Here is a 26,202-nt window from a genome sequence, read left to right on the forward strand (position 1 = left end):
CACGGAGTGCATTCATGTCTCCTTGGTGTAAGTCCCACATTCCTGCATGGAAGTAATGCTTCAGTGTGTGTCTGAGAGGCGGAAGGTCCTGCAGCTGAGTCATCACTTGAGAAAACTCGAGCTGAGCCTGGCCAATGGGAGGAAAACTGAGCTGTCACTGTGGGTGTTGCCAGGAGGGATATTTGAGATTCCAGTTAAACTTCCCACCTATTGTTGTACGGGGAGGGTGAGAATGAGCAATAAGGCAAGTGTGACTGTGGTTGCTGGCCTCGCATGTCCAAAAAAACGTCTTAAATCAGAGTAGATTTCCACTCCTCATTCCCAGTTAGCTTTGCAGGATATTTTGGGGAAAAGATTGATGCTAATAGATTGCTTGTAGTGCCCGCCCTGGAAACAGCTGTGTTTGGGCCGTCCGTCTGTGTGTTCTCCACATCCCAATATCTCAGCAGAACGTCCCAGGGGGAAATTCCTCCCAATTTGGCACAAACTTTCACATCTCCCATTTGCGTCAATGAAACTCACATCTTGAACTTAACCCAGAATCGTCATCTATTTTCCATCTCCTTCTGGCTAATTTTGGTAAAATGTAAATAACTATATTTGTTTTTTTTTTTAAAAAGGTAAACTAAAAAAAAAAGAGAGAGAGAGAGAGAAGGGCCCAGTTTGGTTTGCCTGGTTTTGAATGAAGCACATTAGTTCAAAGGGACTTTGTCCTTATGTTCATCCTGGCCAGTTCAGAAGCGTCTTATATCAGCACCCTTTGAGGACAGCGTCTCGCTACTGAAGTAGACTTATTATGCATTAGTACCAAGAAATATAACAACAGCGGTCAATATCATATGGTATCTTTTTGCTTTTATAAAAGGACAAATGAAATTAAACCTTTCACCATGATAGATCTGTCAGCTTTATCACCCAGCCATTAAACACGCAGCAGCTGGAAACTGTAGGGGAAAAAAATGAAAATTCAGCTTTTGGGAGAGCATTTCTGTGCGAGCAGGCAGAGCCGTATCTGTGAGGAATGCCAAGACACTGTGACTCTCCATATATGGGCCATTCCCACAGTGGTGGGAAAGAAACTGGGGTGTTTTACTTGGCTTTGAGTTTTGTTTATTTGTCTTTGTGACCCACCACTATCTATTGTTGCACTGTTTGATGTCGAGCTGCCAGTTTAGTTTCTCCTTAGGTTTAGGGCTTGAAAGACCGTGTCTGTAATCTAGTCCGCCGTACGGCCGCCAGGGATTGGACCCATGCTCCCAAAGTGGATGTCTATCAGCTCGTATCATTCCCACATATTCTCCTGGGTCCTTTATTTGTTGGGTTGGGCACAACAAGTGGGTAACTAACTGGGGTTGATTATAGGTTTCAAAATATTTCATGGGATTTTTGTGGTCATGATATAAATGCTGATATAGGAGCATAAAACACCACCTTCACATTAGCGGGCAGTCTTGTAAGCTGCACAGAAACAAACAAGAAGAAGTAGCATTGCAAAATGTTGCATTATAAAAACAACTTGCCCTCTGTTAGAGAAAATGTTTGCATGAATATGCCGTACTGATATTGCACCACAGTATGACATTGAGAATGTTACTTTACCACACATTTTACCTGTAGAAAATGTTACACTTTAGATATTGATAGTGGTCAGATTGGGATTTTTAATGGGAAATGTGTATATATATATATGTATATATGTATATATGTGTATATATATATATATATATAATATATAATTATTTGTTACTCAAGACCTATAAAAGACACAAGACCGTCTGAAGACATGGATTGCATGTTGATTATTAAAAGTGTGTGTTTTCAGCATTGGCAATAAAACAAATCTTTATCACAGGTGGCGATAAACAAAATAAGAACAGCCTTAACCCACATTGTCTTTTTTTATGAGTATTGCAGAATTTTAGCCATAAGACGGCGTCTACTAAGCACACAGTGGGTACGGTGTATTCTTCCTATGTCAACTATTATTTCAAGTTACTTTTTTCTGATCAGTATAAGTTGCCAACAGTTTAGTTCAAATGGTTACTCATTTCTCTTGAGGCCAAAACCTCCCAGTGTTTAACGCAACCGTGTCGGAAATTCAGCGTAAAAACGCTGTCACAACAGCACTGATTTATATTTCCTCATCATGGAAATGCTGAATGCGGCACATTTTCTCTGTAATGTTTTCCGAGTCATCGACTAAAGAACTAACTTCCATCGTAAGATTTCTTGACAAGGAGGATGTTAGTCAATACGTGGGGTTTCAACAGCAGCCGCGTCTAATAGTGAAACCAACCATCGCTGTTGTGTCGTGTCTGTGCAGCCGCCCCTTCACCTTCTAACCTTCTGGCTTCAGCGTGGCATCGCTGACATGATCTGGATGATGTGATGAATATTGAGTGAATGTTGGGGTGTGTCCGCATCTTCAGCGGAGCGTGTCTCGACTCGCCAGACGCAGGTAGAGGGAATAGTAGAGGCGTGGAGAAGGAGGTGACGAGAGCGTTTAATGACCACCAGTTAAAGTCAGAAAGGAACGAGCCGACGTTGGCTGATATCCCACCAAAATCGAAACTCTTCCAGTTGCACACAAATACGATGATTACTGTGGATGAAACAACTTTGTATCTGAAACGCTGTAAATGTATAATCTAATAGAATTAAAAGTCTGAGTCTGGCAGGGCTGTGGTCAACCAGAGAAATACTCAGTTGCCTGAAACTTCCAGCTACTCTTCAACCAACTGGTACAGAATTTGACAGTCTATGCGTGTCTACAATTAAATAAGAACACGAGAGGAGATGCTTTTCTCCACGTGGTGAACGTGTGACGGAAGAGCAGCAGACCACCAGAGGACTCCAGGCCTTATTGTAACGTTCAGGCACCTCTGTAAGTCCACAACATTTGTTTTCCATCTACAAATTGCACAAATTCTGGACGAAGAGATGAAGACTGGGATAAGAATTGCGATGGGCGATGTGGCGATGTTAACTGTGTCTTGTCATAACCTCCCACGCGATGGTTCTCATGGAACTACTGTTTCTCAACTGAAAGAGGCTCGGTCACACTTTGAATTCAAGAGTACACTCTCAGCTGTCCTTTTGGCATTCCACCTCCTTACTCCTGGCCCGGCTCGAAGTGTGCGTATGCATGTGTGTGTACCACGTGCAGTGTCTGTGTGATTATTGTGCTGCCACATGGCCTGATCTAATCCAATAAGCTGAATGGGCTTGTTCTACCACACAGGGTCCCCAAAGGCCTGTAATCCCAAAAACACACACACACACACACACGCACACACTCTTTTTTTTTCGTATTCTCTACACTGCACAAATAATATGTGACTTGCTTTTGGAGTGGCCACCTTGTGATATGTGGTTTGAATATTTATGGTTGATCTGGTGCAAACAATGAAAAAGGGTTCCTGTAGTCTGTGATGGGATCTCATGTGTAACATAGATTCTGGTTCTGTCCATTAGCCACATCTCCAAATATGGGATCAGAGCTGGAGCAGGCCCGGCCTCAGACCAGCGGCGAGGAAGAGCTACAGTTGCAACTCGCTCTGGCGATGAGCAGAGAGGCGGCTGAGCAGGTACACGCACGCACCCTTGCCTTTATCACAGGTCATGAATCCACACTTAAACACTTACTATTATGTAAATTAGTGTTCATAGTTTTAATTTTTTTGTAGGGATCCACTTATTTTATTAATAAATAGAGTTTACAGAAACACTGTTGAAATTTGTACATTTGTGCGTCAGCATGACCCAGGTTTGTTGAAATGTCTGAGCTGAAACGGCGGATTGAGTTCCCGCACTCGCGAGACAAAATCAAATGATGGCCTGGAATAATTTGATTAGCTCAGAGACCGTGACTCCGCAGTAAGTACTCATCAAGAGATAAGACGGGGTTACAGTAAAGGCAGGGTTTGCATGAACATTTTAGTTTTTTTGAACGAACGGATGACTAACTACTTCTGTTTGATTTGAATGTACCACGAATGCGCTACCATCCAGTTTCTTATGCTCACACAACTCTGTTGTTTGCAAATAAAAGCAAATGTGACAATGTTCAGGTGACATGAACACTGGCACGTTTCCTCGTCTGTTGTTGTGTGACAAGTTACAGTTGATTGAACAAGTGGAATTTGTTGTGTTTTCCCTTTTAACGTCCCTTGTAAACAAACTGAAGTTCGACTCAAGCTCGTGTTTTTTAATTCCATACGAACAGAACGCGCTGTACACACCACTTCTCTGATCGTATCATTCTGCAAAGCCAAGTTTACAATCTCAACAGCAAGGTCAAGTTTCTACTAGGAATTCTAATTTCCCCCGTACAGCTTGTACTCACTGGGTTTTTGGGTGTGTGTTCAGGAGGAGCGCATACGCAGAGGAGACGACCTCAGACTACAGATGGCCTTGGAGGAGAGTAAGAAAGAAGGTCCCGGCTCAGCCAAACTGCCCAAGAAGAAAAAAGAGGTAAAATGCACACAAGCGCAGGGGGGGGAAAGTGACTCAGCTGTCCCATTATCCTGATCACTCTTTGGAAATAATCTTGTCCCTCCCCCACCCCTTGTTCTCCACGACCTTGTCTGCTCCCTCAGTAGCAGTAATGAAGTTGCTAACTGGCAGCAGACTGTCTCGTTTACTTGTCATTATTCCGCCTGAATAGCTGGCTGAAGGCACGCAGCGCTAAACTAGCGAAGTAGAGCTGCCGAACTCCGGCTCATGTTTGGTGTCTGTGTTACATGATATTTGTGCCTTCCACAACAAGAGCTGATCAAGCGATTGTCCTCCTTTTTTTTTTTTCTTTTTCACCGCTTCTTTCCTTTTTCCGAACTTTCCTTAACAACGTTGTCCGTCTCCTTCTAGCCGCAGTCCTCTTTGATGGATCTGATGGATGTTCCGGAGACTGGAGCCAGTGCTGACCCCTGGGGTGCAGGTGCTAGAGCTGGGGCTGGGGCTGGAGCTGGAGCTAGAGCTGGAGCTGGAGCTGGAGCCGGAGCCGGAGCCGGAGCCGGAGCTGGAGCCGGAGCCGGGGCCGGGGCCGGGGCCGGGGCCGGAGCTGTGGCTGGATCAGTCGACCCATGGCAGCCTTATGGTATACACACACTTTGAAACTAGTCACAGGATAGGTTTCTGTATGTGTGTGTCTCACCTCGACTCTCCACCTGCAGCTCTTAGAATTCTTTGTTACACAGGAATGCTGTTCAGCTGGCCCAGCAGCATTACTACATAGAATGTGGGGGGTTTGCAACCACAAAAACGCGGCCCTCTGAGTCCTCTTTCAAGGAAAGAAACCACTAGCAGCCCTGATAAACGGCCGGGCAGAACTTGACATTGACTGGTCCAGTCCAGACTCAGGAGTTTACACACTGACAACAATGAAATAGTAACAACACGGAGGGAACTGAGATCGTCAGTTCATTCGGTTTCTTTTTTCCTCTTTGGTTTCATTGTTTGGCGGAGCTCTGAATGTACATCTTAATCAATCACTGCCCCTGGGGAATAAAGCTGAAAGGACGGTTTGGAGTGCTGCGAGTTCCTGCAGTAGAACCTCACATTGAGAGACATGGATGGAGACTGTCAGGAGTTAGATTTGTAAAAGGGGGATTAGAGAGTTTGAGATCAGATCAGAGACATGTCTGCCCTCTCCCTCTTGCTGCTGCTGCTCTGTCACTCCTCCTCCCTTTGAAATGTGTCCTCCCTCACACTGAGCCTGTCCCCCTCCCCTCCCCAGGGTCTGCCCCTAAGCCTGCAGCCCCAGTGGACCCATGGGGTGCTCCTCCTTCTGTTCCGCCCTTGAAGAGCAGTGATCCCTGGGCATCAAACTCTACTCCTGCCTCTGATCCCTGGGGATCCGCAGCTACTCGCCCCAAGGCCTCCAACACAGGTGATCATCAGGGAATATTAGCTTCTCAACCTGCATCAAGTTTCTGGTAGATTTACCTGAGTAGTTTCTCCGTCTGGGAAGGATGTGTGGAGAAATGCTGAGGGTGTTCAGAAGTTTTCACTACATTACAGCGTAACACACAGCGCCGAGTTGATACGCCATCGCAGGCCTTTTGTATCCACTCGTCTCTGTAACTTGACCAAAATATCCACATTGATTTGTGACATCTGTTTCCATCGGTCTACGTGTTTGCGTATCTGACATCTGTGCATTTGTGTGCTTTACGTGTATCATTGTGTGTGTGTGTGTGTGTGTGTGTGTGTGTGTGTACCCTCCAGGTAGCTTTGACCTGTTCAGTACATCCAACGGTACGTCCAAAGAAGACTTCTCAGAGTTTGACAGCCTGCGCTCGCCCTCTTCTGTCCCTACTGGTACTCACCCTGTCCTTGTCTCTCTCTATTGACACATGGAGTTTGTGTTGTTCTTCCTCAGTGTCTGACATAGCGACCTGCCCGCAGATGCAATGGTTCTCACAGGTCACAGACACACACGTCTTGTCTTTGTATGTTTACATCACCAGACTGGAGCAAGCGGCAGAAGACCCCATCTGATTTCTTATTTTCCACCAATTCCAGTAACACATCTGACGGTGGCGAAGTAGCTGTTTGCTCTGGTCTGGTCTCATATCGCTGTTGCTGCTTTTATTTGTTCATCACTAATACATTACAAGACCTGTGCCATCAAGTTTATGGATGCCTCTCAGATCGGAAAGTTTAAAAAAAAAAAAAAAATTCATACCCATTGTAGGAACCAGATTGGTCATGTTCTTTGTTCTGGATATGTTATACCCATTTGTGTCAGTAGGTGGTGGTGTCTGTTCAGGATGTTGCCAGACTTTTATGAATATAAGCGGGTTAATCAGCACAGGCGCGCACGCTGGGGAACTCATATGGTTTTTGACCGTGCCGTGCCTCAAGTCAGAGCTTGTGTGTGTTGTTTAATGAGCATTTTGAATTTTTGTGTATCCTAAATAAATCTGCAACAAAGAGTATTGCCTGGACAGTTGCTGTGTTATGTACTTAACACCTGCATGCACATATACCTACCCACTGTACACTGGCACGCGTAAAGCCCTTCAAATCGCCGGCGTGCGCCGATAGTGACAAAGGGCCTCTACACCCATTAATATGTCTTTCAGAGGGTTTTAAAAGGTTTCCAGGGAACCGCTTGGCACAGGTCTCTGTGTTTCTCTCATGTGGTGGGGCTGTGAGGGTGACTTTGGTGTCCAGACCTTTGTTTCAGCTTGTACAAACACATCTGATAACCGCCAATGACGAAGTGAGAACCGAAACCCCCCAAAAAAGTTGGGCTGGAATTCATATCGTGGTATAAATGAGTTGACAATAATAGTCCATATCTGAAAATATTACTAGAAGTTCTCCTGAAGGGTGCAAGCATCTATTTCACAGAGATGATAAATGAAGAATAATACAGCGAAACTGCAAATAATGCGTAGGAAAATACAAAATGTATTCAAGTCAACCAAGCTGCACAAATTGAAGGTCAAACAGAGGCCAAGTACAGCAGGACAGGAGGTGTGGAGGTTTGAGGAGTTTGTATTATTGCACCCAAAGAGTCAAAACCTGTCCACCTGACCTCATTGCTTTTTCTCTGCAATGTCACAAAATGTGGCATCGTATCATAACTGAAGAAAAGTAAATTCCGAACGCAACACCCATCGCGCGATTTAAGGAAATACAGGCGTGGTGCGTCGCTGCTCATGTTAAATTGACACATTGATTATTGACTGATCAGGTATTGTGCACACACGCCCACCCGTCACACGCAGGTCTATAGTCAGTTGATCTTGTGTGGCAGCCGCAAAAGTACTCAGTTTATGAAAAAAATGTAGTATTGATCGTCAGTTATGGTCACTCCAGCTAACGAGGTATATTTTAGTTGCTCTTTCACATCGCTACCACTGCTCAAATACCTGCTGGTGAACTTCTTACGTAGTCGGCACACCTACCAATAACTGGTGGCTCTGTCACCCAGAAATGAAACGCGGCTGATGGCGTACAGCGGAAAAGAGTCGTCCACAGAATGAGAGGTTATTAGAATTTCTGCCTGAAGCCTACAGGGTTAACTTGGTGCACGCCCACTAGGACCGTCCACTGCATCCATCTTTGACTTTGGCTCTGCTGTGTGTGTGTGTGTGTGGCAGCTGGCTCGCTGGGTTTCTCTGTGTGTGTTTGTGTGTGTGTGTCTATGAGTAAGTGTATTAATGAACATCTTTCCTGCTGTCTGACCGCTGCCGTGAACCAGCCAGGCTGTCTGTCTCTGATGTCTCATAACTGCACCCTCACATCATTTTATTGCATCGTCTCTATTTACTGAGAATGTGGTCCCTCGGATGCTGGCTGATGAAGCGTTTGAGTGTAAGAATTCATAGTTTTATCAGCCCTGTTAGTCGTTTTAATGGGACCTATCGAGAGGAACAAAGCAACTTTCTGATTTCGTTGTATCATTCCCCTCCCCCCCAAGTGAGCTTTGTCAAAATGATTAACAGCGAAGTGTAAATATTACTGCTCTTGTTGCTCAGGTGATGGTGGTATAGCATCATCTGTTCCCTCCCAAGCCAGTCTGGCCAGCAGCAGCAGCCTGGACCTCTTCGACCCCCTGCCCACCTCCACTTCTACTACCACAAACCCAACCAGAAAGACTCCAGAGTCCTTCCTGGGCCCCAATGCTGCTCTGGTCAATCTGGACTCTCTGGTGACCAAACCAGTCCAGCCGGCGCCGGCATTCAACCCCTTCTTGGCCTCAACAGGTGGGAAGATATGTGCACCTTGAAAGGAACCCAGTCTCAAGTTTTACATGTTCAGTCTAATTACTAACTTTTAGTACGTTAGGAGATGGTAAATGGTTAAATGTTGGAAGGAACAGTTAAGGACATGGGCTTTAAATGTTGAGTGTACAGATGTGATTTCAACACCGGCACCTTAAATCAGCTGGGCAGACACGCCCATGTACACTGGTGAAAGGTGACTTGGCCCAGTCGGGACGGAGCAGGTTCTAGTTGATGTCTTCCGACTACCAGACACCAACTAATATTTATGTCCTGAATGCAGTAACATTGACTTGACTTTCTCTCGCCTTGTCTGGGTTTATTTAGGTGGCTCAGCTCCAGCTCCCGCTGCCCACGCCAATCCTTTCCAGGTGAGCCAGCCAGCCCCCCCGACCCTCAACCAGATGCGAGTCAGCCCCATGCCCGCCGGGTTCGGCAGCATGGCCGAACCCATGGCTGTCTCCTCTTTGCCAGCTCAACCCATCACCATGGTTCCCTTGGCAGGGATGGCCCCGATGGGCCCCATGATCACCCCAATGGGGGTCAGTGCTGTGGGAGGAGTTGGTACAAGTGCGGGGATCCCGGCCTCCATGTCGATGCCCCAGCCACTGATGAGCATGCAGCCCCAGGCGGGGGCTCAGCCCACTGGAACCACCAACCCTTTCCTCTTGTGAGGTGATGAGCGGGGGACGACTTGACCCAGAGTAACCCCTCGTCTCGCTTTCTTTCTCCTCCACTCACTCTCCTTCCGAAGCCTCAAAATGAACAAGGAGACGTCCCATCAGTCCCTGTGTGACCCAGTCCCAGCCAGTTCTTAGTCAGAGCCTGGTCCCTCCTCACCAGATACTCCCCCCTTTTGTTCCCTCAGTGCTACAAGCTGCCAAGTCCTGTGTTCCATACTGATCTCATGATGCTGTTGATGACCATAAGAGTTCGCATCTGTCTACAGACTTACAGAGTAGCAGGGGTGTTTACAGTTTTCTCACAGAGGCGGGACAGGACGCGGCCCCTCCTCCGTGTCCACCCGTCAGTCACTCACCTCCTCTCCCATCGGACTGCTCCCTCCTTCCTCTCTTCTCCTGTGATGCAGTGACAGGAGAGTCTGACTGTACTAACGCCAGGATCTTATCTCTTCACTAGAGCTAATCTTTTATAAGCCCTGTCAGCTGAAGTGTGCGCGCGCGTGCGTGTGTGCGTGTGTGTGTGTGTGTGTGTGTCTGGTGCACATCTTAGTGCTTTTACACTGTGTATATTCCAGCGGAGTCAACTTCATACTGGAGTACGGATGATAGTGATGGTCAGATGTGTTTATACTTTATAGTGTGTGTGTGTGGGTGTGTGTGTGTGTTACTAAGCAGGGATTTTGCACAATTTTTTGCTTTTTTAAAAAAACATTTTCTTTCGGCGACTGTTGGGCTCACCGTTACACCTTAGCAAAGGGAGGGAGGCTAGCCGCTATAAAGAACCAGATAACACACACACACTCACTGCCTAGGCTCTCAGTACCACTGTCACAATCCTCATCCCCCCTTCACCCTTGGGACCCCCCCACCCCCCAACTCATCACATGAACTTTGACTTTCAGGAGTTGTGGAATTAACAATGAACGCTTATCAAAGGAGAGCAATTCCTCTTTGTGGGGGTTGAACGGATCCATAAATGCTCTATTTGTTCATGCGTGCGTGCGTGTGTGTGTGTGTGTGTGTGCGTGCACACGTGTGTGCTCACAGGTGTACTACAGTCACATGTTGGTGTATTTGTCATTGAATCTCCTCTAGTGTGTTTATAGAAAAAGATATGAACTGTGATGGCATCAGTATTTAGCGATCTGAATTCAAGGACACAGGCATTGTGGGAAATATTGTTTCTCTTTTTTTCTTTTCTTTTTTTTAGGGTCAAAGGGAAAGAGGGAGGTGTGTGCTTGCAGATTGCATGAGTGATACTAGCTTCCAAGTGTACTTTACTGAGCAGTTACTTCTCACGGGGCAAATATAAAGAGAGCTGACTTTATATTTGATTCTGAAGTCTGAATGCGGCGGCCATGTCAACAGCCATTAGGGATGCAAAGAAAGCTCTGGGTTTAATGGGCATGTCAGCCACTCAGCATCGTGATGAGTGGATTTACTGTGGCTAATCTATCTACAATTATCTGGCAGACAAACACACACACACACACACACACACACACACACACACACACACACACACACACACTCCAAGGGAGGCTCCTGTGCTGGTCTATAGATAGAACAAGAAATCCCACGGCAGAACAACAAGACATGGCCCATAAACAAGCAGTTGTTAATTTAGTTGTTTGTTTTTTTTTTGTCATTAACTCATTTATATATAGCTAAGCCTTTCAGAGCGTTGGAGGTGCGTACTAGCCAAGCCGCGTCTCATCTTCATTCTCTCTCGTCTCTCTTCCGTCACTGTAGCGTTTCACCCTGTGGGTAGGTCATTCTCTTCTCTGTAGAAGCACAACTGTTACCAAAGTCATAGCGACTGAGTTCTGAGGGTGTTATACTCGGAGTAGTTTGGACAAGTAGGCTCACGACGCCCAATCGTTACTTCTTTTTATTATTTTTTTTTTTTTCCCAGGTTGAGTCAGAAAGTGTTACTGTTGGCTGAATATCTGCAATTTACTGTCTTCTTCGTTGGTTGGGTAAAAGTAGGATGTTGACATGCAGCGAAAGATGATGAATTCAGTCTGTATTGACCCATCTCCTCTTTAGGTTTTCACTTTTGTTGATATCATTGCCAATGTTTTTGTTGTTGTTGTTGTTTTTAATTGTTTGGTCCCCTCCTCTAGTGTGAGTTGGTTCCCTCTCCTAGTCTGCTACGGTATGAGAGCTCCACCACAGGACCCGTGTTACTTCCACTAAATGCAGACCTTTATTTCACTCAGGCAAACGGAGAGGCGGCTCCAGCGGTGTGTATGAAATTGATGATGATGATGCAGAGGGTGACTTTTATGTTTTTTTGTTGTTTTTGTTTTTTTTTTTTGTCCTGATACTTGCAGACCAGCATACATTTTTAATCTCAAATAAATATATGCAAAAAAAAAAAAAAATCAAAAGTTGGGGAAAAAAAATAAAATTGCTGTGTTTTGCAAATTTAGATTTGCTAATAAAGTCGTGTTTATGGAAAGACTACTACAATATTCTAGCTACAAGTCACTTTCTCACTGGCCTTGATCTTTAAGACTTTTATTCCAACGACTCTGGAAAAGATTGTGTGTGATCATTTAAAAAAAAAAGAGAGAGAGAGAGAGAAAAAAAAATCAAATCCTTTACTGTCTTGAAGAAATTCAGCACTCCCAAACACTGCAGATGACCACTTCTCTTGATGCATTTACATCTGGCCGCAGGTTCACAGTCTCCACAGCGGCGACGGTGCAGTGAAAACGTGGCCTGTGTGTCGCGAGCTCCTTTGTGTTCATACATGTATTCACTATGCTTTTATCAAGAGAACTAACTGACTTTATGGACTGTTTGTCTTTATTATGCATAAACGGCCTCCTTTATTCTTTTTTTTTTTTTTTTCCATGTGTCTATTTACTCTTCTCATAGTACTGGGAACAGGCTGCTTTTTATTGGATACATGCTCAAACCGTTGGCATTATAACTGTATAATATAATTTATCATTTGTACTATTGTAACATACTGTTCTTCTGTATACCTTATTATTCTGTGTAATGGGATTTTGTAGGAAAAGTCAGTGGTATTTTAACGGCATCTAAACAAATGAATGCGGCGGCGACGGCCGAACCTTGTCGGATGAGGACAACTGTAGCTGCATTGGCTCAAAATAAAATGTGTATCACTTCAGCTCGGTAATGAGTGGAAAGTGTGTTTTATTTTAATCGAATACTCAAACGCAAGTACGGGATCATTTATGCAAAGTTCTTTTTTTTTTTATTTACAAAAGTATAAAAAAGTAGCAAACCTGAAAAATCCAAAGGTATTAAAATGCACGTGTGAGGATCAGATGAACGTCACGCTACAAAGCAAAGAAAGATTTCTTGCAGTTTGAAATGACGACATTTACAGTGAGGGGATAAAAAAATGTTTCATCACGAGTGTTCTTTTCTTGTGTTGGGGAGAAAAAAAGTCTGTAGTGGCGATTAAATGCTGGGTTGTCCCTCTGATGCAGCGGCGTAAGGAACCGTGCTGGACGGCCCCGTGTCGTAGCCCAGTTTCTTCATGTCCTTGGTCATAATGTGGAAGGAGACGGAAACAAAACCTTGGGAGCGAACTCTGGTCACTGCGGCACAGAAATGTTACAGATTCAGAACTTTCTGAATACTGTTGTTTTTTGGTTGTTTTTTTTTTTGCGGCTCGGAAAAATAAACATCAGTAAACGCCACATTCATGTCTTAACTAACTACAATCCATGTCAGTGGCTGGACATTTGTGTTGATGTGTAAATAAAGATTATCATTGGGTAGCGTTCAAACATACAAACTGGAACTAGGGTATAAATGATGAGGGTGTTGGCAGACCTTCTCTTCCTTCCCCCTGGGCCACTACTTTCGGGTCCGTGTACTCAGGCCGGCGTCCCAACAGCCAACTACAGGAGAGGAAACACACCTTGAGTACGTGTGAGTGAAACGACGAGAGCTCCCAAGTATCCTGTTTTCTGCACGTTCACACTTGACCTTATCTCTTACTAGCAGGAATGCAGTTCCTGCTAGTAAGAGATAAAGCAGAAGTATTTTCGACAGTATTTCCATGCACACAGTACTCATAATTTGTATTTGTTTTAAAGTGTTTTTTTTTTTTACCATTCTAGTAATTAAAATTGGAATCATAAATTATTAGAGACGTTAGCATTTTCATTCATCACGGGTAGTTCTGACTGGAATCATCCCTCTAACTAAAAACACTCCCCCCTCCCCCCCCCTTTTTTTTTTAGAAATCCTGTTTTGCTATTAAAATTCATTCAATCATGACATTGGAAAGCTTCTGAATGCCCTTTATGGCTCACATGGTGACGGTTTATGTATAAATTGCTTCAACGGCACTAAAATTCTGGGATGGAAGAAAGAGCTCCACCTGTGAAGGAGTACCACGCCTGACCTGGTTCAGTTAAAAGAAAAATCTCTTGGTTGATGTTGATAATACATGTTTATGTTGCATCAAACTTTGTAGCTACGGATGCTAGGCTAGCCAATTGTGACATGGACTCCTGTTTATTTTTGTCGTGTGAAGGTGTGGAAAAGCTAATATCAGAATACCATGTAGTACTACTGGGCTAGCTTTGGTGCAGAGAAGAAGAAAACACTTCTCATCTCACCTTGTGAATTTCTGAAGTCTCCATGTGGGTTCAGGAACAAACATGGGGATAGTTCGTGCGTGTCTGGACAGGAAAAAATAAGATGGCTCAGGTGCAAACACCATTAAAGGTAGTATCCTGTTTGATAAAAGAGGAGGAAGTTCATCGATCTACTGACTGTCCGGCTGTAACTGGGATGTGTGTTGCTCCGTAGCCTCTCACCACATCGTTGCCAAACACATCTGGACCGTATACACTCACCACAAGCTGAGGCCCTGCATAATGTGAAGAATAAAGATATTAGATTATTACTGATTATTCCTCAATGACGAATCTTTCAGAGCGTCGTGCTGAGCTCCGCACAACTCAGAGGTGGAGAGAAAAAAGGATCTCGGAGTTAAGAAAAATGAACTGAACCGTTCCCAACTCAAATCTCCCAGGTTTTTGTGAACGCGGCATCTTAAACAACATTTCCTCAAAGTTCCATTTACCTCAGTGGTTATGATAAATGTGTGCATGACAACAACAACTAGCGGGTGTTGGTGTGTGAGACGCTCACATCCTGAGGGGTTGGTGCTCTTAAAGGTTATTTCCAATGGGAAGTTCCATATTAATTTATGGGATGACTGGCTGCCTTTACATGTGATTTGAGTGATGCCTTCCTCCAAACCCTAGAGAAACACACACAAACACCTAGTCAGATGATAACCAGACCACACAGAAACACGGGCAGTAACAAGTTTAATCAATGCTGCTAAAAATGCTCGTTATTGCCTGGACAACAGAAACCACAGTCTTACTCGTGCTGTGAAAGAATAAAGTGGTTTATTTTTTAAAATCCAAAAATTAATGTAAAGAGGGTTACTTCAGAACGAATGAGCGGTAACGCCACTGCACCGCCGCTGCTCCACCTTCCCAATGTCCCCTTCAACTACATTCAGTGTTCAACGTTCGTAGTTTATGTCGTAAACTTTTCTCTGTATTTAGTTCCACCATCTCACGCGTCCCTGCTTGGATCAAAGTTACTAAAGGAACAGGAATGTGAATGAGCTGACAGACTGCACTTGATTTTTGGGTGTTGAGCGAACGTTACTCACCGACGAAGGAGCCCAGTCGTGACCGTAAACAAAGCTATATTTGCAGTACAAGTTGTCGAACTCTGGAAACTGAAGAACAACAACATCAACTTGTTAGCAAGCGCGTCACTCAAGCCCCATGAAACGCTAGCAGCTACAGCCCTTTTGCTAATGCTAACTGGATTTAGCTGCTGTGCTAGGCTAACTACTCACATTCGCTCCCTCGATCTGTCCGTTCACCGTGAGTAGAAACACCGATGGGTTGCTTGTGGCCATCACAGCTTCCGTTACTACACGGAGAAATAAGGCGTTTTAAGCCCACCGCTACCTCAATTCAACCAAATTCAATTAGATGGTGCTTGTTGCTGCTTCATCCAAGAGCTCAACCGAGTTCGTTGCTAGGGCGACGCTGCTTTTCCACATGGAAGCTGGCGAGGGCCAAACTGAACGGTAGTGTAAAAGAGATTCAGAAATTATCGTAGCGTCCACAAGATGGAGGCGGTGCACCAAATATGTACCTGGTGTATACCGTGTCCACACTGTATACATGTGCGGTGTAGCAACACCTCTTTGACGAGGCACTATTGCTTAATACACTCATGTTAAGAAAAAAAAATACACGTATCTGCTCTGACATTAAGATCTGCCCCAAAATCTATCAAGCAATATTTGCTACTGCACTTAATCATGATATTACACTCAAAAATACAAGTCCTGCGTGTTCTTGATATGTGACCAGTAACCAGTTTTTGGCAGATTCTTTCTCAGGTGAAATATAATTAGCAAATAAAGCTCTGAGGATAACCAAGGACATACATTGCAGCTGGAGAATTTGACCCACATTCAGTCCTCTTAAATCCACCCTGACTGTGTTTCTGTTCCTGCACAATCAAAACCAGGAATCGCATTAAAAAAAAAATCAATGTGACAGCATTTTTAAAAGTCTGGATGACATAGTTACAGAGAGTCTGTGCGAAGGGTCCCACTATACCACATTGCTGTCAGGAGCCTGGCTCATGATAAAGGCATCAGGGCAGAAATTAGCCCATACTTTAGCATAATTATTCATCTATGGAGCTATTAGTTGCCTCTGTTCGGATAATTAGGCATGTTTTATTTTCAGAGTGCCGATCGAGTGTTTCTATCAGCTCTGTCACACAGTCCAAAGGTATAAACTATGATTTTCCCTTCAGTCTGTCTCTCTCAATCTGCCCACCTCTTTTTTTCTGTCAGACCGCAGCCTGCCCCCCCCCCCCCCCCCAGGTCTCTGACCTTTATTTTTACCCAAACAGCCGCGCTCATTCACTCCACCGTCCTCTTACCTGTTTATTCATCATACTCATTGACTGTATAACAGAAGTAGATGCAGCCCTTTTTTGTGGACCATGAGAGGCTGTAGTTTGCTATTCAGGTTATCGCCCTCCAGCCTGTTAGGAGTGATGGATGAGAGGGTGGAGCTGGAGAGGAGTGACCGACCCGAGGACACTATATACATGCATTTATAATTCAGGAGCCCCATGATATTAAATGGGATGCTAAATTTGGCTAGCAAAAACGCTCTTAAACCAAAATCTACTCGCTTTGGGAAAAAAAAAGCCGAGTCGTTCGAGTGCCTTTTAGTATGATATATGCTGAGCGAGACATTTTTAGATGACCAATATATTATAATGACTTTCGTGGACTAAAAACAAAAAAGGATCATAGCTTCAAAAGGACGTCAGAGATGTATTTGCTTTGTTTCCTGTCAAAGTGGCCCCCCTGCCTCGGCTGGACTGCTGGCTACCATAACCATGTTCATTAAATGCTAAAAGATTTATCATACAGAATGTGGTTGGAGATGTACCAAACACAGCATCTGAGCCGGTTGGAGGCCAGTTTTAGAGAAAAAGAATAAAATTGGTGTTTTTCTCGCCGGGTTTAGTTGAGCTAATTGGAGGGCTAACATTAGCCACATAGCTAACTGAGTTCATTGTCTAACAGCAGCTAGCTAAAACAAGGAAAGCTATCTGACCATCAAGAAACTCTGTAGACTGCCTTGGTACTGGACTTCCTGTCATCAAACTGGCATGGGCTTGCGAGTTGTACTGGCTTCCAGTTTGGCCAGTGGGTGGCTGCTGAACCGGCACAGCTAGCTTGCAGTTAGCTGTCATTTTAGCAACAGGTAGGGCTGAAGACCTCAGTAAACTCATTAATCAACGAAATCATTGGGAAATGAGGTTGAACCGTGGCATCAGAGGGAAGAATGACACAACACAACGGACTGGAAGGAACCATAAAGCATACTTGGCCTTTTGGTTCATCTGCCTCTAACTGGGACCATGAAATGGGACCAATAAAAACTCATCAGCACACCACATTGAAGGAGACTTTAACTAGCAAATGACATCATACAATCACCCGAAGAATGTTTACTGAAGGAAAGGGGGGTGGTTCCCTCACAGATTTGTATTTGCTGGTTTAAGGCCCGGCTCCCGTCAGCCCCGGAGGCTACGTCCACTTCTTCACACAGTCTAATCCCACCAACTCCTCTCTGTCTCCCTCCACAATGAAAGTCAGGGAAGTAATAACTTGTCATTAGTAAACAACAGTCAGCTGACAGACACCAGCCATCCCCAAAAGTCCCCAAAAACCCAGATGACAATGTTGCTGCGTGTGATAAAAGCGAGTAATCCTCTCCTTCCTCCCAAACACTACGGTTCTCATCCTCTGTGTGTTTGGTGCTCCTTCCCTTCTCCCCTTCCCACTAAAACAGATTCATCCCTTCTCAGTCGTCCCTGACTCTCCTTGTCCTTCTTTTTCCTCACCTGTTTTAACTTACGTCTCCTCTTCTCCCTCCTAACGTCTATCTGTCTTTCTTGTCATACCACCATTTGTTCCCCTTTCACTGCCAAACTGGTGTCTTTCTTTCTGTGTCTCTCTCCCTCTCCCTCCCTCCTTCGATCTCCCATTTTCATCTTCCATCACCATCATCTCCAAGTTTTCTCCTCTTGCCAACATTCCAGCCCCCCCCCCCAGTCTCAAGTGTCCTCTGTCTCTTTTCCCCTCGTCATCCTCCTCAAACCCTGTCCCTCCCTGTCTCATTTTCCTCCTCTGAGCATCCTCCCTCCTCCTTTTCTTCCTCACCTGCCATGTGTCTGTCCCCCTATGCCCCCCCCCCCATCTCTCTGACCCTATTTTGTTCCTGTTCCATCTTTGCCGTCCTCCTTCCTCCTGCCAAACACCCAATTTAGAGTCAAACCGCTTCCTGATTTGCGACCCATTTAAAAATCACAGCGGACCGGCCTGTCCAAAGAGGTCACGCGGTCCATATGGGAACTTTTTTTTTTTTTTCTTTTCTGGATGTTTTACCTGAAATTAATTTTTATTTGTTTTGGGTTTTTTTTTTAGCTAATTTTCTTCAGTTTGCACAACATGCAAATGTGCATTTTAGAAAACATAAATCCACAGATCAGAGTTCATCCGACGAGGCTGTAACTTTACAAAAAAAAAAAAAATTGTACTCTATGGCTTACCACGTTTCCACTGTTATTCCTTACGGAGAAATTTTGTTTTTTTTTGTACACAATGATGTCACACCCATAGCTGCAGCATCTCAGAGAAAATGTCTCACAGGAAGTGCCCTTCACAGGTCTCCATGAGGTGAGTGTGATTCATGCTGACTAGGGAAGGAACAATCCCAGAGAGTGGAACGGAAGCGGAGCGATTAAACGTTTTAACGCTTTACAGATACACGCATGCAAATGGCAAATAATGCACTTGCTGAAGAAGCAGCGGGGAAGAAAAAAAACTCAAACTGAAAGCGAAACATACAGAAAAAGAAGAAGAATCCTGGCTCGACACATTTGTGATAAGGAAGAGCACTCGTGAAAAGGTGGGTTGTGTTTACATAATTCTGAGCGTTCAAATGTCACGAGTCGTACTTTCTCCCTCCAGACACTGTGTGTAGCTCTCAGGATCAGTTGTTCCCCGAAGGTGAAAAACAAACAAACAAACAAACAAACAAAAACCTGTAATTTTATTGAATTGAAATATATTTTTCTTCCTCTCAAGAGTGCGAACGAGACCCAGCAACACCTGTGTCAGAACTGGAACCAGACCCTGGAACCGGACCACCTCCAGATGTCAGTTAGCAACACGTTGGCAAGGCGAACCATCAGAGACTCATCCCTACATTCTACGTCAGTGTTCCCCTCCAGAGTTCGACCTGAAACCTTGTGTGTCGTGTGTTGCATGCGGTACATTTTCAGAGTTTTCCTGCAAATTACACAGAGGTCTGTGTGTAGACGGGAGTTTGCAACACTTCCCGGAAGCTGGACCCAACGTCATGATGTGGTTTGGCTGCCATACGTGCCGCAAAAATGCTGCGATGATTCTGCCAACACTTCATAGTCCGATGACGGTAGTTTCCAAGCCTCAAACAGGGAGCCATTTTACATCCCTCTGATATTCCTGCCTCACCCTGACCAACCTTTGGGATGCTCACCTGAGTATATGGACCGTTCCGTCACAGGTGAACTAAGAAGCTTTGCAGTTATTAAGTATTTGCATTTCCAAAAAAAAAAGAAAAAAAGAAAGTTGATTATCCAAACGCTTGGTGCTGGTAACTCCCTTGGTTTTCTTGTGACGAAGATTCTGCGACTTCCCATCTTAATCTGATTATTGCTTATTCTGACTGTGACGTTGTTCAGATTAAGATGGGCTGAATGATGACACGAAAGATGTTCCAGTTCTATCGAGAAGCCAGAAGGGAGAGCAGATGATGAGAAGCAGATCTGCAGAACTATCACCAACATACTCCGCACCTCCCTCCCTCCTTTCCACAGTAACGTTTGAAGTACTTCAGCCGCCGAATCACAGTACCAACATGTATTTGATGTATCAGTCGACAAGGGAAGTGAACCTGGAAGCTGTTTTCAAAGCTTTGAAACGTAATGTTGGTTCACATGCTGACATTTTTTTTTCCCTTTTTTTGTGATTGTTGATTTCATTTCTTCAGGTAAAGAAACTCATGCCTGTTTCTTTGAATATCACTACACTGTTTACTGAAGTAGTGTCTGTACTCTTTTGTCTTCTCCTGACATATTTTGACACATTACAAACCTTCACTCTCGAATAAAAATGGGGAATTTCACTCCTAAATAACTCAGGAATCCTCTTCTGACGTCCACACTTGGGCGTTATCTTTCTATGTGGCCATCTTTCCACTGGCTCACCATCTCAGTCACGCTCTGAGGGGAATTCTTCCGATTTGGCACACAAGCTCGCTTGAGTTCGGAGCTCATGAACTCATTTGATTTTTATGGTCGGAGGTCACATAACTGCACAAAACACATTTTCTGTTTGTGCGTCCCATGCTAATTATGATAAATTTCCCACACATGTCTAATAGCATGAAATAATGATGTGATCGAGGAGTTTTCGGACAGTTTTGTTGTTGGTTGCTATATTAGCGTCATGCTAGACGTGCACGGCTGGCTCTTCTCTCTGTTTGTAATAATTGATGCGTTGGTACTTCCTGGCCAGCTGGTGATCACTTTAATGCGCGTCCTCCTAAACCAGCATCCTTGACTTCAATAACTCTATGAATGCTGCACTGATGCATCTTGTCTGCAGAACCCAGACTGCTGTCTAGCAGGCTGACTAGTATATTTTAGCATATCAGTGTGGTCCCTGCATGTAGGTTTGTGTGTGTGTGTGTGTGTGTGTGTGTGTGTGTGTGTGTGTGTGTGTGTGTGTGTGTGTGTGTGTGTGTGTGTGTGTGTGTGTGGTCCGCCTTTGGCCCAGTTTGAGTCTTTTATGTCCTCTGGGAGAGGAACCAAAACTTCACATCATATTTTTAAAATGATCCCCTTCCCTGCTCCCATGTGCAGCCCCCCCCCCCAATGCCATGCCACCCCCCTCAAACATCTTTCCGCCTCAATCTCAAAGTCCTGGTGGATCCCAAGGGTCCATCCGTCCAGAACAGACCGATCTGTTTAGGCTGGAGGTTTCTCTCTAAAGTGCAGCTTCTGCTAACTTGAATGCAGATAAATAATTCAGTCATCCAGTTTATGTTATCACACCAAACCAATCAGATTATGAGAGTGAAGCTTGACATTTCACAGGTTTAGGCAATGCTCCAAATAATTCATCCTCCCTCTCTCACCAGCAGGCATGGAACGGTACAGCTGAGCCTACTGGACCGAAACACAGTTGTTGTAGTTACTCCCACTGCCAAAAGATTTCGATTAAAGTGCTACAGTAGAACTTTAAATCGTGGTCACTCGAGTTTTTAATGATAATTATTACTGACACTTGCTCAGTAATGGCAGCAATTCACTGTGCAATATGCGATGTGTCAGCGTCCACCATGTTCTTCCCACGGCGTTCTAACCTTTACTGTCCTTTCAGTGAGGAGAAGAAATATAGAGGAGGGAACAAAATATTCCAACAAGATATTTCCCAATATGTGGCTAAAAAAAACAAAAAACCCCAAAACAAGATGGGTTTAAGAAGACAGCTGGCCATCAAGGAGTGAGTGGAAGAGAGGATTTGATGAAGTCAGGAGGGAGGTCATTTAGATATTCATCACGGAAGTCTTTAAGGTCAGCCTGGTCCACTAAGTTCCTCAGAGGTGGAGGAATAAGTCATGATGCTCTTATGAGTTTTTCATGTATTTCAGAGTCTCAGGTTTCTGTCTGACACACGTAGTCAGTTAAATGTCAACGCTACTTCTTCTGCACAGTGTTTCGTGCGTCCTTTTTACCCAATTAGTGACCCATTTTTATGTGGAATATCTAAGATTATTCGGGTCACAGGTTAAATCAGGCTCTGCAGCAATTCTTCTCAATGGCTCCTGACTTGGATTGTGATAATAGGCTGATTTCCGTCTTTGCACCCCATCAAGGCATCGTTGGTACGAGACCTCATCTTCTAAACCTGCGTTTTAGCGGTCTGAATTTAGCCTGGCATCTTCCTTCCATGTGTGTGTTTTATCACTGAAACGTCTGCAATACGGACGCGACCGTGAGTCAGAGCTAATGCAACGTGTGCTTTGGAGTCTTGAAAAAAATGAAAATAACAAGTCAGCCATAAATCCTGCTTGATTTTATAATTCCAATCTAGTTCTAAGCAGGGTTAGCCATCACTGACATTATTTAAATCTAAAGGTGTTTACATTCTGAAACAAAGATTGCAGTACGTGACAGTTTAGACCTGAAAATATTCGTGTCATCGTCTATATATATATATATATATATATATGTATATATATATATATATATATATATATATATATATATATATATATATATATAAAAACCACAAGATAATATTTTATCATATTATTAAATATGAGATTATTTTAAAAATTCTTGATTAATATTTAATAACTTTTTCAGTTAAGGGATCGCAGCGGGGGGCAGACCTGTGCCAAAGCTAATATGGGTTCTTCCATGCTAAACTCCCCCACGTTTCTCGCTTGGTAGTTTTAGTGACTCATCAGATGTGCACACATGTGCTTAAATGTGATTCTGAATGTGCAACTTCGTGGCATCACCTTGGACGGGTTATGCCGAAGTGTAGAATCCTATTTTTGCGCCCCAGGCTCAACCTCTGCGTGACCCCGAGTGTAAGCAGGTTTAGAAGAGAAACGGACAGAACAATGGACCCGTAGAGGACACTGACGAAAGAAGGCCGCCAGCCATGTGATCAGCTGTTAGACGTGACGTGTTGGTTCAGCTGCCTGCTCGGTGACACTTTGAGATTCAGTCATTACTCTGCGGGGTTCTGACATCATCCACTTCCCTAATGATGGTTGTACACTCCCATAAAGTAATCTGCTACGGACAGAAACCTAAAGAGCGGTTTAGAGGGACGTCAAGCGCCCCCCCCCCCCCCCCCCCCCCCCGCTGCCTCCAGTCACCCAGTCTAAATTGAACTGAAACTTAATGAGGCCTGGTGTGCCTCTGTTGTGTGTTTTCACTAATAGTTGTCGAGGAAATGCAGGACAAACACACTGACATGCTCATCAGGCAGCGGCAGCTTCTCCGTCTCAAATGAATCCGCAAAAACGCTCGCTGGACTGTTACAGGAGGATCTGCTGAACCAAAGACTGACCAAAGCTACTAAATGGATCATCCCAATTGTCCAAATTTCACAATAATGTAAGTTGCGTTATCTTATTTGGTTCCGTCTTGAAGATCATTTTTTTGTTATGCACATTTTCACACACTAAAAGCGCCTGAAGTTGTTGTCTGTTAAAAAAAAAAAAAGACATCTACAAATGAAACAAGTTGGATGTGTCCTTTCTCTCCTTGCAGACATAATTTGAATGTTGGAAAATTAGTTTGTATGGAGGTTTTGCAAAAGAATATCACAAACAGCGCAGCGAGACAGTAAAGTTGAGAGGACAAACTCAAACGGCCTGGTGTTGTGCATCCTTCACCCATTCATGCTTCCACCTTCACCCCCCTGCTCAGGGTCGTTGGTTTGTTCGTTCATTTAGATGATGAGTGACAGTAATGAGGAAGATGTCAGGAAGAAGACGCCAGCATCGTCCATCCGCCTCTCAGTGACGCTTTAAACTACATTTGTTCCATCAGCACAAAGAGTAAACTCAGAGACAAGATGCTGATGACGTGTTTAACCTGAGTTGGAAAAGTTTGCATTCCCAGAATATTTTTTTAGAACCAACACATGTAAAGGACGGCCCTTTTTTCTAGAACGTTCCCTGCTGGACATGGGTTCTTCTCATGTTAGAGGGAATTGTTTGATGGACGTTAAAGATGTTCTGGAAACTTGGAAGTCAACGTATGTGGAACATTCCGTCTGGGCGCTGCGACCGTTCTTTTAATGTCACCGTGGGTTCATGCACACAGGAACACAGTCGTCAGAAACCTCTTAAATTACGTCAAACTCTGGGTGTGTTGACAAGGATAGTTGTTGTTGTCTGATACAAAACAGAACACATATTCACAAAGTGTTGTTCAGTTTTTATTGACTACTTATTTGTCAGTGTATCCGACAACAACACTGCAGTTTCATGATTTACAGGACTAAACTTTCCTCCTAGACAGCTGCTAGAACATCCTGAATGCCTGCTAAAAGTGTTGCTATCCTTAAAGAACTGTGGGAATGTCACAAGTGACATCCTCATGCTAGTGGAGAGGTTCTCAAAATATTCTGGAAGTGTCCAATTTATAGTTTTGGAAGTTGTTTTTTTTGTTTTTTTCGTCCTAAAGGGATGTTCTTTTTTAAACATTGCTTTGTGACCGTGTGAGTTTCTCCCCAGGTCATCTGAAGTTCTCCGAACTGTCTAAATTCCATAACCAAAAGAGGATGTTATCAGATCATCCTGGAAAGGTTAGGAATGTTCTTCACCTTGAGAGAACTTCGGAGTGTCTTCTTCAGTTACACAAATACCACAATCTCCTGCAATCCATAGACAGTGCAGACTTGATTTGGGTTGATGTCATTAGGGCCTAATTATTTTGGTTGTTTCATATCTGTATTGTGAGCCACTCCCTTCCATTACAGCAGACTCTCCCCGTTCAGCATGTATACCCCTGAACATAGTGTCTACATTCAAGAGCAAATGTATGAGCACCCACACATGCATGGTGACCCTGAACAGTTGCTCTTTTCCTCCTGGGTTTTTTTGTTAGCATGTATCCTTGGCAGCGTGTGTGTGTGTGTGTGTGTGTGTGTGTGTGTGTGTGTGTGTGTGTGTGTGTGTGTGTGTGAGTGAGAGAGAGAGAGAGTGCGCCGAAATCTTTCGTTTTTATCAAGACAGTGGCATCTATTGGCTAACAAACAATAACAGGCCTCAATAAAATGGAATCAACTGATGAAATGACTCCGGTAAACAGAGGCGTGGTGTCTCTCTGTGCAGTTGTATGTGTGTGTGTGTGTGTGTGTGTGTGTGTGTGTATCCACGTTACAAAGGAGTTCAAGGAAGCAAGTCAGGTAAAAAATGTCATCGATTTATGGTTGGTGTCTGAAGAATAAAAAAGCTATTTATTACGGGAGCCCATTAGTGATGCCTGCATATCTGTTTGAGAAAAGAAGAGGAAAGGGAGGGTGTGTGTGTGTGTGTGTGTGTGTGTGTGTGTGTGTGTGTGTGTGTGTGTGTGTGTGTGTGTGTGTGTGGAGGGGGCTGGGGCGGATAGGGCATCATCATTAATATGGCTCCTCTATTAGCCTGAGTGCTTCCGTGACAACATAATGGCCATCGTCCAGACAACAGGGTCACCATAGTTATGAACACACCCGGCAAACAACGATTGTCAATGTAGCAAAGTAGGTCCCGAAAGTCCCACTGACGGAATATTGAGCAGCATCACAAACTGAACATTGCCTACTTTAGCTTGTATCTGTTTTATAATTCCATGCTTATTTTTTATAATTAAACGCTATAAGAATAATTGATTGTGGATTTCTTGTAGGTTTGTATTTTTACCTTCTTTATATCTTTTAGATGTGGTTCTCATATGAGCCTTTACAGCTTCATAACCATGAACTTTGCTTTTTTGCCCGTTTCTTAATAGTCTTAATATATGTGCACTGAACGGACCTAAACTGTTGCTAGCGTTAGCCTCACTCGAGACCAACGGTACAACTTTAGCTGTAGCAGCTGCAAAATATCGAACCCACTCATTTGGTGTCTCAGTCATGACTTCATGCGCATTTCTTCCTCTTCCTCTCCCTCAAGCGCCACCATTTTACGACTGTTGTCCTCCACGTTTGATGTTTTTTTCTGAAGTCAAGTCAAGTCAATTTCAAGTCACGTTCAGAGCACAGATGGCGAGTCTCACCTCAGAAACAGCTTGGAATTAAGCGACGTCTTTAGGTTACTCACGTAGTTCCTGCTTCCCCATGTAGAATCATTATATTCACTAACAGTTAACAGTTTAGATAGGATAAAGAAGAGGAACAACCATGTTATTCCCCCCAAAACCTAAAGTACCTCACTTCCATATCTCTACCCACATGACATATTAAGGCTGTTCTCCAGGATGTCCTCTGATAATTGATATTCTCTCACCCCCGTTCACTGAGCCTCCCCTAAAACTGTCTGGACCCCCCCCCCCCCCCGAGACCCACCTCACACTTGTAAAACCTCTGATTTAGTATGAGC

At 44.1% G+C, this 26,202-nt stretch overlaps 2 protein-coding genes and 1 long non-coding RNA gene across 5 annotated transcripts in view; 2 read left to right on the forward strand and 1 right to left on the reverse strand.

The window, feature by feature from the left end:
- epn2 (epsin 2) overlaps positions 1 to 12,563 on the forward strand; it is a 26,823-nt gene extending 14,260 nt beyond the window's left edge. The window contains exons 4-10 of one of the 3 annotated variants that reach the window (XM_086184039.1): positions 3,475 to 3,587; positions 4,369 to 4,473; positions 4,867 to 5,095; positions 5,735 to 5,887; positions 6,226 to 6,318; positions 8,490 to 8,717; positions 9,063 to 12,563. In XM_086184039.1, the coding sequence (XP_086040165.1) occupies positions 3,475 to 3,587; positions 4,369 to 4,473; positions 4,867 to 5,095; positions 5,735 to 5,887; positions 6,226 to 6,318; positions 8,490 to 8,717; positions 9,063 to 9,409 (1,268 nt within the window). In that variant the 3' untranslated portion in view covers positions 9,410 to 12,563. The remainder of the gene's footprint in view (positions 1 to 3,474; positions 3,588 to 4,368; positions 4,474 to 4,866; positions 5,096 to 5,734; positions 5,888 to 6,225; positions 6,319 to 8,489; positions 8,718 to 9,062) is intronic. The other 2 variants (XM_086184040.1, XM_086184041.1) reach the window with 2 other exon arrangements.
- On the reverse strand, positions 12,028 to 15,512 carry b9d1 (B9 protein domain 1). The gene is made up of 7 exons (XM_086184042.1): positions 15,300 to 15,512; positions 15,108 to 15,176; positions 14,570 to 14,681; positions 14,189 to 14,285; positions 14,032 to 14,094; positions 13,238 to 13,305; positions 12,028 to 12,999 (listed from the first exon to the last, which is right to left on the reverse strand). The coding sequence occupies exons 1-7, from the start codon at positions 15,360 to 15,362 to the stop codon at positions 12,860 to 12,862; spliced, it is 612 nt and encodes a 203-aa protein (XP_086040168.1). The 5' UTR covers positions 15,363 to 15,512; the 3' UTR covers positions 12,028 to 12,859.
- A 2,695-nt stretch (positions 15,513 to 18,207) lies between these two features.
- Positions 18,208 to 20,234, forward strand: LOC147245351 (uncharacterized). The gene is made up of 3 exons (XR_015110083.1): positions 18,208 to 18,725; positions 18,813 to 18,957; positions 19,137 to 20,234. It is a non-coding gene; the product is annotated as an uncharacterized LOC147245351 (long non-coding RNA).
- Positions 20,235 to 26,202: the final 5,968 nt, after the last annotated feature.

The sequence above is a fragment of the Aulostomus chinensis genome, chromosome 18, assembly GCF_037954235.1.
Source record: "Aulostomus chinensis isolate RoL2024-O1b breed Wild chromosome 18, RoL_Achi_v1.0, whole genome shotgun sequence".
NCBI classification, from domain to species: Eukaryota; Metazoa; Chordata; class Actinopteri; order Syngnathiformes; family Aulostomidae; genus Aulostomus; species Aulostomus chinensis.